The 12,073-nt window shown below is 40.1% G+C and overlaps 1 protein-coding gene across 4 annotated transcripts in view; it reads right to left on the minus strand.

Annotated features, from left to right (window-relative positions):
- Positions 1-5,877: 5,877 nt before the first annotated feature.
- The window catches only part of LOC122973179 (DNA polymerase nu-like), a 65,724-nt gene continuing 59,528 nt past the window's right edge, over positions 5,878-12,073 (minus strand). For 2 of the 4 annotated variants that reach the window (XM_044340501.1, XM_044340498.1), the window contains 5 exons: positions 9,881-9,991; positions 9,212-9,290; positions 8,360-8,427; positions 8,080-8,141; positions 5,878-7,613 (listed from right to left, as the gene is read on the minus strand). In XM_044340501.1, the coding sequence (XP_044196436.1) occupies positions 7,521-7,613; positions 8,080-8,141; positions 8,360-8,427; positions 9,212-9,290; positions 9,881-9,991 (413 nt within the window). In that variant the 3' untranslated portion in view covers positions 5,878-7,520. The other 2 variants (XM_044340499.1, XM_044340500.1) reach the window with 2 other exon arrangements.

Here is a 12,073-nt window from a genome sequence, read left to right on the forward strand (position 1 = left end):
GCCAGTGCTCATAAATCTTTGTTGTTTTAGAAGTTGTATCCCATTCCAGCAGGAATGAAAGTGGCTATTAATATTCAGATTTATTGGGCACTAGCTGGTGGACAAAAAAATAAAAGTTAGTTTCCCTCCTTGATCATGTCGGGAGAGCGGGCTTATGACCGCAAGTGTCAGAGCTCTTCTTCTATTAAGCCAGCCTGTGGTAAGGATCCCAAACACTTGTCAGGAATAAAATCGTCAATGGGCATTTTGACAAAATGATGCAAAGGAAAACATGTATTTCCCTGCAGTACTTATGAATCTTGCAGTTGACGTGATTGAACCTCAAGTTATGTAAGCTAAAAGTATACAACACATACCTGTTTTCTTTTGGATCTAACTTTGGATTATACTTGCCACAATCATTTGTTTTTATTTTATTCAAGGATCTACATAATAATCCCCACAATGGATAAAAAGTTGATCTTAGCTACTTTAAGCTTTTGAGACGCCTACGTATATCCCTCCCTTTGTTCAAGCCATGTGAAATGTGATGTGTTTAGAGGGGGTTAAACAACTGACACGTTCCTTGTCTTTTAATTAGAGCCGACCCAAGATTTCCCTATGAAATCCTACAACGCAAAAATGAGCCGCAAATGCGCCGAAAGCATCAAACTGTATTGTTTTCAAAAAGACATCAGATGTTTTCATCGGGCCAACACGTGGAGGATGCTTCAAACCTCCTTGATGATTCTGCTTTTAACTCAGTTGATGCTGAAAAGCCTAAAAAGGACCAGACTGTATTTTGTAACGTATCTGAAGCAACAGCTACCACTGACCTACTTTGAGGCAGAATACTGAAAACTAAACTAAGCAGGAAATAGCAGGTTACAACAGCCAAACTACAGTATGAACAAGACAATATTCTTGCCAGTTTTTCTCCAAATATAAGAATCACACGACAGAGCAGACTATTAACCATCTTCATTTCACCTAAAGTAAAATCTGATATGACAGTTGTGAAGTGTAGTTGTCAGCCGTGTTGAGGCTTCAGACGTCCTCACGCATTAAAATTTGGAACAGTTATCATTTAAAGTCAGTTATTGCTGCCAGTGTATTCAGGTGGTTTTGTATGTGCTTTATGTACTTGGGTGAGGTCTGAAGGTTGAGAATGAGCGGTGGGCTTTGCTGAGGTGGGTTGCAAAATAAACTGTGGTCTGGATCTTGTGGAAGAATGTGAAAACTGTTAATTCTGAGCCATTTCTGCTGCTGCCAATCTCAGTTTTTGCCTGATGAAATTTAACATGCTCCTTTATGTATTTTTGGGAGAAATTATTACCCCATACTGGTACATACTCTGAACCAAGGTAATATCATTCAAAGCGCCTTTGCCAAGGCCTTATGCACTGGAATCAAAAGCTGGAGTTCAAATAGCTTGTGGACTGCATGGCTTAAGGTAGTTACAGGGTGATTTTGAATTGTAAAGATGAAGTGCACTGACTATAATGCATTTATTTATAGTCTGAGCGATGTTTGTTTTCTACTTCATGTGAATGCTATGCCCTGTGAAGTCTCACCTCCCATTTCAAATTTGCTAATGCATACTTAATGTTAGAATGTAGAAATGAATCTGTATGCAACTTCCACCAGAGTGTAAATTTAGTTACAAACCATTCCTCATTCAGAAATGTTCTGCTGATGTACAATCCAAAAAAAAAAAAATCAATCTCACACGTTTTCTATTTGGTTTTTCTGTGATTTGTTTGACTGTGAGGGTGCTTTCCTATTGGTTGATGTTTGAGAAGGTGTGCTGCATAAAGGCCTCTCCCTGCTGAGGAAGGCTCTTTTATTTTAGAGTGCTTTAGAACCCAAAAATGATCATCTGATGCTCTCTGATGGCAGACACAAAGGCACAAACTGACACTATTGAATCCAAAGCTTCAACTTCAGCAGTTTATAAATCCTAAAAAAGTGGCCACATCTAGTTCTGACCATTAAAATAACCAAACGGTAAAAAAATATATCAGTATTTCTCATGATCAGTATTCCATTCGGTTTATCTACTGGTGAAGGAGCATAGAATTCAAAACTGCACAAATGTACAGATCCTGTGGGTGTGTTGTGTTACTCTGATGGTGTGTGTCAATGCTCAACAGCCTTGGGGGGCGAGCACTCACAGGCATGAATGTAAACTGCCAACATTTAAGGTCTTAGAAAGATTTTTTTATGTTTTAAATCTTTCCTTGATGCTTTTTTTTTTTTTTTTTTTTTTTTTTTTTTTTTTACTTTATGAATGAGATGAACAGTGGAAAAAAAGGTGAAAAGCAGCTATTGGTTCTTTCATTAAGTTACTAAATCACTACATTAGATGTTAGACATTTTGTGTGATTGTAAATAGCTGTATCTCCATCTATTGCTGATTATTTACTGCAACCTGTCATTTTTTTTGCTAGTTTTAACCAATCCTGATGGAGTTCATTTTTTGTCTCCGAAGATGGCTGTCACCTGGAACGTTCCACCTAACGAGGAGTACGAGGGGTGAGGGAGGAATGTGGCACATTGGCAGTTAAAATGAGGGGGGGGATGTGTTGGGGCAGTGGGATGGAGGTCTGCGGCAACATTGCTCCACAGCATGGACTCCCTCTCTCTCTCCACCTCTGGTGAGGATTTTGCTCCGCTGTGGCTAATAAAGAAGGACTCACTCTGGACTGAGGCCACAGGTGCCAAGAACACATAAGCACTTGTAGCACAACTGTGTCTTGTTTTGCTATTACGGTACAGGTAGTTTTGATTTTTTACATTTCCTATGAAGAATATGGATAAAGTTTCTCTTTCTCCTGTTTTACCAACTGTATGTATCATAAGCATATATACAAGACATGATGATACCATAATGTATAATTCGTACTATGACCCACGGCTATTTTTTGAGGTGGAAATTTGCCAAAGGTGACAGTAATTGCTGCATTTTTATTCCTTATGTGGCTATATTTTGTTCAACACAATCCTGTACTTACTTGGTATTATTTGGAAAAAAATCCTGCCCACGTGCCATCCAATCAAGCAATAAATACAAACAAACAGACAAAACTACAAAATGAATTACATACTATCAACTAGGATTTTATGAAAAACATGAAATGCTGCATTGATGTTATACCCTTATACTGTATCAATTAGTGGCAGTGATGCCATCACGGTATTGGCATTGCAACGTTACCACTCATATAGAAGCCTGAGGGGGTGATTGATTGTAAAATGTTTCTGTTTTTTGTATTTTTCTTTACAAAGAGGTGTTAAAGACGTGTTTTTTAAAACTCGAAGTTGAAGTACACAGGTGTACCTCTGCATATTTGTACAGATGTCAATAGGAAATTGGAGAAATGACAAGAGGGGGATAATGGACGCTATAAAATGAGCAAGTTCAAGCAGACAGGAAAAAGATGGCGCAGCCACACTCTGAAAGTGGTTTCTAGTGTAAGTCTCTTAACTGAGCTTTTATTTAACCACAAAGACTTCCGGTTAACTGAGACATGCACTGCATCTCCACTACCACCACTCTGTCAGTACAATTGAGAATAATCAATTAAAAACATGCTGCAGCTGCCAGAATCGCAACTCTTAACCTTGTTGACTTTTCTTACAAGTCAGATTCAAAGTCTTTTTTTGAATCTGTAAGTTAGTAACTGTAAAGTTGTAAAGTATATTTACTGTAAATAGCATCTGGGGGTCATTTTTACTCCTTTTGTAACAGAAACTGTGGATTTAAAATATATAAAATTATATTTTAAAGATATTTACAGCACTAATAAAGAGATTCTATAGTAATGCAGGTGTCCTCATCTGTATTACCTCACAACAATCCCGTACTGACTTACAGCCACTTTCGGGGACTACAGTGCTCGCCATCTTAGCCCCGGTGTCTCTGGCCCTCACTGATGGGTTCAGACACAGCCTTCCTTGTCCCGTCTGTCTGCTTGAACTCTCAAGTCGTCAGAGAGAGCCTGTCACTGCAACAGCGGCGGCACTGTTAGCTTATAGCTCACGCCGGCCATGGCCATGAATATCAGTGGTTCTGGACTGAGCTATCCAGCTAGCAAGCTGCTGTGATGCAAGCGGCTCTCTCTGCCCTGGAGCCCTGTCATGGCTGTTGTCTGTTGCCAGGAAACCGACCCGCACAAAGCACAGCAGGGGATTGATATGCAGCCACACTGTGGGGAGGCAGGCAGGTCAACCAGCCGGCCATGATAGAGGAGAGGAAGGAGGGATTGATGGATAGATGGAGATGAGATGGATGAGCTTAGGGGGGAAGGGAGTTAAATTGTAACTGAGGGAACTTTGTAATTGGGGGTTAGGGGACCTGGAGGGGAAGGAGGGGTGCTTTGGCTACTGTGAGGAATTCGAGAAAAGAGGCCCCATATCGGGGAGGAGTGAGTAAATACTGCTCGGGGCCTGCTGGGTTAGAAAGCTGACAGGAAGGGATGTGAATGAAAAAGAGGAATAGCGGGGTCAAAAATTATAAAAAAGGGACGGTGTGGGCTTTGATTCTCGTGTACACTACGGAGGCCGAGCATTGTGTGGTGATTTAGCAGATCTATTGGTCGAGCACCGTCTCCCAGTGCTTGAAATAAAGAAGGATATCAGAGATGGAGTCTGGAGACTGTAAAATAGTTCAGGCGCTGTTGGTTCAACCAGTCTGCCCCGACCTCAGTGAGACTGCAGTGAAACCTGATTTTTATTGGGGTCTATTAGCTTTCAGTTCCCTTTCTGCCATTCCTTTGGAAGAGTGCTGTATTACGACACCGGGATTACTATTATTATTGTGATTATTAACCCTTTCTTTTATACTGACAACAAAAGGAACACTGTATAGATGTAAAGATGGGATTTCCTGCATTATGATGACTATGATTGAAACATGGATGTACATATATTGTATCAATTAAACATGACGATGCATTAAGCTTTTATATGTTGCACCAGTAAACAGTTTTTTTTTTCCTTAATGGCCATGAGATCAGAGACGGGAAGGGAAATGATGCACATTGAGAATAATATGAGATAAATATTACATATGAGTGTCAGCAACCACACCGTGAGGATATGTGCCGCGGGGTGTACTTACACATCTCATGGTCGCCATGGTAGCTAGGGGAAGCTCATGCTGTTGCCCCTGACAACTGGAGTCTTCCGGGGGACCGTCAGGCCTCGGCTCCTGATAATGGAACAGGTCATTAAAGCGAAGGCATCACTCACGAACACACTCATAACCTCGTTCGCCTCTTCAAAATGATATTAACGCTCAAGAAATATGGAGGAGGTCAATCAGTTCCTTTCCTGCATTTGCAATTCTAATTCAATTTTAGTGAAGTAGAGGATGGCTCGCATGGCGTAATAATTATTCTATCCCTCATATGTTGCCAGACCATTTTCACAGCTGAAATAAACAAAAATGAAAATGTTTCAGCTGACTATTGTGCAAAGGTGCAGTGCTGGTATGCTGCTGCACCCTGCACAATGGCTACAACAGTGCACAAAGGAATTTGTAGAACACTACAAAACAGCTTTATTGGTATTTGTTTTACCTACATACCTACTTTGAACACCCCTACTCCAAAAGCGCAGAGTACCCTCTAGAATTTATACATACCAGTCTCACGCTCCCCTCTCAAAGGGGGGAAGGCCGTGCACCCTTAAACCACATAACAATGAGAGAATAGAGGGGCAGATTTCCATAACACTGTCCATTGCTCTGGCTCTGAACTGCTCATACTGACCTGGTGAGAAAAGCTTCCCTCACATCAGCATAGTCACACACACACACATGGAGAGCACATTCCTGTCAGTGGGTTCAACGGGCAAAGTGAAGGTCCGTTCCTACTGAAAAAGAAACTAGAGGAATGTAAATACATGACAAGACAGAACTGCTGCTGGATATCCTGCATGCCACCTTTGTGCCGACTTAAAAAGTGACAACTCCTATAATTAGCAGCCAACATGAGGTGACATTTCAAATAGGTAATAGGGGTTAGGCTTTGTTTAAAATGTCACAAGGCATACAGTTATGCCTAGACCCATTTGGTAGCCTTAAAGAGTCTTAATTGGAGGACAGTATAAAAGGGGCAAAAAGAGTCTTACTGTGACTGCCAGAGACAAGGAAACTCGGGCAGTGTGCCTGGAAGTCCGCGACTGTGTGTGTGCGTGCGTGCATCCGTGGGTGGGTGGAGTGGGGATAAAAGGTGTGGGCGTGTGTTTCTGAAGTGTGTGAAGGCTTGTGAACGAGCATTTGTGGAATGTGTGTGTGACAGAGGCATGAACAAGACAAAGGGGAGAGTGGGCTAGAGCCAAGTGAGCGGATAAAAGATGAGCTAGGGAGAGAGAGAGAGAGAGCGAGGCGCTGGATGCTCACGGTCGAGCAAAATTAGATCATCTGCTTTGAATCAGCTGAATGTAACCAACACATGGGTGAAGTTTATTAGAGAGAGCATCCTTTAAATATAGCATGGGTTCATGTGATTAAAATAACAGGACACAAGCTTAATACGACAGACTTTTAAAAAAAATTGCTGCCATTTTTCTCTTAAATTGGTCACAGACAATTAATGCTCACAGACATATTGCCAGGGAACTATGGCTTTAATTTCTAATGTTGTGATGTTGAGAGGATATTATGCTGCTTCAAGTGTTTTACGCTTGTGTTAATAAGAGCATAAGCTCTACAATTGCTCTAAAATGTAACATGCAAATCAGCTGTAACAATTAATTTAGGATTAGTTCCTGGTGAACGTAGAAAAAAAACCTGCATGAAGAAATGAAAACGGGTGAGAGAGGTTACTGGGTTTATCAAGTGGGAGCTCACACAATTATTTATTTATTTATATTTTTGCTTTATTCAGCATGAACGAAGCATATAACAATAAATACAAGGAAGTTTTCTATAGAACAATATATTTTATGTGTACAATAGCTTAGCGGCTACCAGCAAAATGTGAGGATGGCTTTTAAAAAATAAATATATATATTAACAACCATTTTTATGAACCAATAAATACCAAGCACTCTCTCAAACATGTAGCTTCACCATGGCAACGAGGCAGAAAAAAACAGCGTTGGTCTTAACAAGATAGTGTGAAAATGGAGGAGGAGAGGAGGAGGATAAGGAATCTTTTTTTTTTTTTTTTTTTGCAGGATGGAGAAACAGAGAGAGAGAGACAGAGAGAGAAAGAACTGGCGCAATCCAGTCTGTGGCTCCTGCCGTTGCCCCCGGATACGGATGGAGTGAAAGCAAGAACTGGGAGCTAGAAGGAGCTGCAGCTGCCTGGTTTCCATAGTAATGTGGATGCAGGACAAGTGAGGAGAGAGCTAGACTGAGTGAAACAGAGAAACTGAACAAGAAACTCAGAAAGGCAGAAAGATGAGAACAAGAGGGAGAGCAGAGAAAATGTCTAGAGCGGTGAAAGTAAAGTATATTCAGTACAGGGGCGTGGTGGTAGAAGTGGAAAGAGAAAAAGAGGCAGAGAGGAGCTGAAGGGAGGGAGGAGGACTCAAAGAGAAGGCGAGGGAGATGTTGGAGGGATGTTAAGCTCAGACATGGATCCCCAGGACTTGCCACAGGAGACTGCCACCTTCAGGGGGACCTGGTAAACACACACACAGAAGAAAGGAAAGGGGTGGCAGTGTGCTGGCATACATGTGTAGATGTGACCGACATTGATTTTCATCACTCACCTAAATGTTGCTGATAGTTTCGCATCACTAATTCGTATTTTTGGAGGCACATTATTAACCAACAGTAGGTATCTTGATCCATCATTTGAAAAACTTTAAAATAATAGAGAGAGAAGTGTGTGTTTTGATCACAACACTGGCATATACAGGCGAAACCGAACACTGCGAATACGCCATGTGCCTATTTCTTGGGCCATGTTCTTATTCTTTTCCCCCCATGACGCTGCATGGTTGTTACTGTGCACATCTCCAGTAGCCTGGATCCCATAGCAGCAAAAAAAAAATCCACAACTTTGTGTCCATGATTGAACAAAGGTGTAAAATTGACACCATTGTACGACTGAATGGTTTTCATTGCAGGTTCCTTTCACTCACTTTGAGATGAACTCCTAGATGGTCTAAGTGCTGAAGGGACTCCATAGTTCTCTTCACAAGAGCTGCACACAAAAATATATATAATAATAATCACCTAAATTCACAAAAACAGACTTTAATATCCAAAGGAAGTAAGAAGCTGTAACATTTTATAAACAGTATTCTTTATTATACAATATTATACAAATGGCGTCATAAGTACAGTGTGTTATAGTTTTTGATAACAGTTTAATATTTGATAACTGATGTCCGGTGCTGATACTGGAAACAGTAAATTCACCTGCAAACTGCTCCATCTGGGAGTCCTCCACTTCATACAGAAGCTCATCATGAAGCTGCGCTATCAGTCTACAGTTATAAACACATTCAGAAAAACATAACACACTAGGGGTGCAAGTAATGATTATTATTGATTAATCTTTGGATTATTTTCTCATTTTTGTAGACATTTTGGTCTACAAAATATCAGGAAATGCTGAAAACATTTATGAATGTTTCCCAAAGCCCAAACTGACGTCCTCAAATGTGTTATTTCGTCCCGAACAATAATCCACAACCCAAAGATATTCAAGTTTATTATCATAAAAGACAAAAAAACCCAGAAAATGTTCACATTTGAGAAGCTGAAATCAGAGAATTTGGACATTTTTTCTATACAAATGACGATTAATCGATTATCAAAATTAATTGAATAGTTGGCAGCTAATCTATTATCATTGCAGCTTTATAACACACCACCCACTACTAGAGCTACTACTAATAATATGAGACTTGGTTGATTCTCATCAACAAACCACCACAACGGCTTCAGCTGAGTCCTCCCTTTAATTTGCACCCAACATCCCCAAATATCCAATTTTGATATATTTTGGCTGTTGCTTCAAGTGTATTTACTCAAGCAGAATGTTTGGCGTGTAACAGCAGCAGTCATTTGGGACACTTCCCAACTCTACAAATTTAGTTGGCTGGTAAACAAATAAATGCTGCTTATGTGTTCTGAGACTCAATCAGTTCCTGTCTGTAAGTAAAGGACATGACTGTGTTTTTCCAGACGTTAGGTCTGAAGAGCCAGTGTGAAGAGAAGAGAAGGAAGAAGCTGAGAGTTATGGTTTAAAATATTTAGTGGTCGTACCTGGCAGAGATCGAGTCAGAGGACGAGACCAGGTTGAAGATTCTGATCATGGCCGTCTTACAGAGATCAGCGGCAGAGCCTGAACACACGTACACATAAACAAAGTCTCGCACACATCTGTTCGACCACAAACATGCTGCAGAGGGATAATCATTGTGATGAATGAAGTTACCCTGCAAGAGTCAAACAATGGTTAGCAAGGAAAACAGGGGAAGCTGATTTATAAATATACAAATTCTCATACACACACATGTTTATGTTTTACTCTAAAGATATTATATTGTGTTACAATAATTGGCTTTACGCACAAAAATGTAATTTATAGCTACTGCCCCTCCCTTTATGATCTAAGATTAAGATATTGATCATTAATTTATGCATACAAATATACTGAAATACTAATTCAAAGGTTTTGAAACCAATTTTGACCATTTTGTTACTGTTTTTATCGTAAGTTTGTATTGTTTTCCTTTTCATATGTAGAGTTATTGCACTTATTTTCTGATCTTTATATTTGGCTTGTTTTAATTTTTCTCGTTTTATTGATCAATGTGATTTGTTTGTTTTATTATTGCTGTTTTTGTGTGGACCCCAGGAAGATTAGTATGAAGTACTAGATTAGTATGAAGATTAGATTAATGGGGATCCAAATACAGATTACTATCCTACCTTGGACCACAAAGTTGACAGCCTGCCTCTCAGCCTGCATGCGGATCCCCCAGTCTGGGGAGCTGATGTTACGAAGGGTCCGCCGACGGCCCATAATGGATAGCACATAACCTAAACAACACAGATACTTCAAATTTTATAATTAAAATCCATCATTCTGATCAATCTGGTCCTCTCCCACAACCAAGCTTAGTCCACTATGTAATAGAGCAACTACGCTACTTCCTCATACATGATCCATTAGATACAGTATGACTGCAACAGAAATCACCAGCGGTGTAGTTTACTCTTCAGTAGAGGTCATACCGTAAATTGAAATATGATAAAATAAAGTAATTTTACTTGGTGATTTTTCTCCAAATCCTTAAGGTGGACCACAACAGGACACTTGGTACTCATGTATTAGATTATTCCACACTGTCTGCAAACCATATGTAGCAACTACAAATTAAAAAATTAAATATAATGTGACTTTTAGTTACCTATACACCTTCTTGTCCCTCCATGTTTTCATATTAATGACAAACACATAAAAATTATATTTGTGAATTTGCTTTCGTACAGTAGGTGTTGCTGAATTCTGCTGAATTCAGGATTTAAGTTGTTTTATATGAAGAAAGCTTAATTTTTTTTCTTTATAAACAGAAGCCAAATGGACAAGTATTGCAAAATGTTAATAGCTAAAGGGGCTGCAAGACAATTAACAGGTTAAGGAAGGCAGAAAAACACATTTATGCTGCATTATTTTTTTCAGATATTCTTCTGATCTTTGCACTTGTTTTGGGGATTGCTGGGATATTTTTATCTCACTAAAATATTCAAAGAAAACAGAGGAAAAACACTCCTTGGTTGACTTGGTGATAACCTCTTCACATACGGTATGCACCTGGCGATGATGTGTCATGATATCGCTTCACTTTAATGGATCGCATGAGGCTGGGATCCGCATATCAAAGTAAACACAAAAGAAGGATGATCATTCAAAAATGGAGATAATCCAATCCTCCACAAGACAACTTTGAGATAAGTAGAAAAAGCGTTTCGGCCTACGGCTCCGTCTCTTTTTCTGAACCATCTCGGTCCTTTCAGTCAGGTGAGTCGTCTATAACTACATGCTGAGCAGAACTGAAGCTACAGTGTGATTTACAGAGAACAGTTTCATGAAAAGTCATTTGTTGATACAGCATTATAGGTGATTATAGTAACAGCAGCACCCACACCCACACCCACACCCACAGACACAAGAGCCTGCAAAACACAAACACTGGCCGGCGACCACATGACACACACAAAGGCACAAAGAGACACACATTCCCAAATACAGTCACACAAACTGGAAGGAGGTAACACAAGAATGTGTGGTGACGTGACACACACATAACACACAAACACACACACGTTATCATATGCAGGTATGCGGCGCACATACACACACGCGCTAACACACAGTGGACCAGTACATTCCACCAGCTGGACAATGGGCCGGGCTTTACAGCTAAATCCCTCTAGTATCCCTTACTATGAGGAAAGCCAACCAGGGCATGAAACCTGAATGACCCTCTTCCCAGAACACACACACACACATACATACACACACACACACACTCGCAAGCATAAACACATAGGAAATGAGCGCACAACAGATAGTGACAAACACAAAAACCTTCTACTCACTGTGAATTGACCCGTGACACATGCATGTGACCTTTTATGCCAGGAATGTGACCTTTGTTCTGGGCCCCCGTGACATGTGGATGTGCGGTCTACTTTGTGATAACACATCACACAAACACAGTTTCTATATACGTACAGGTATGACAGTAAATCATGCTGGAATGTGTGTGTGTTTTTCATACCGGACAGGATGGTTTTTCCAGTTAGTAACACGATGCTGTGAAGGCTTTTCAAGTTCAGGCTGTTTTCAGGGTCAGAGGTGTGGAGAAAGTAGTGCTGTACATATGATGGGCAGCAGCACTAGAAAATAACTTAAGAGTATCATTTATCAACTCTCAGTGGTATCACAATGTAATGATGTGATAATTTTATTGTATTCTGTTGTCAAAATGAATGATTCTACACAAACTGTACTTAAAAACTGACAAAATGAGTTATTTAAGGCTTTTAAAACCAATTTTGTCTGTCAGCTTCTTACTGGAGTGATGTGATCCTACATGATCGCACAATTTGCCGCCC

The sequence above is a fragment of the Thunnus albacares genome, chromosome 22, assembly GCF_914725855.1.
Source record: "Thunnus albacares chromosome 22, fThuAlb1.1, whole genome shotgun sequence".
NCBI classification, from domain to species: domain Eukaryota; kingdom Metazoa; phylum Chordata; class Actinopteri; order Scombriformes; family Scombridae; genus Thunnus; species Thunnus albacares.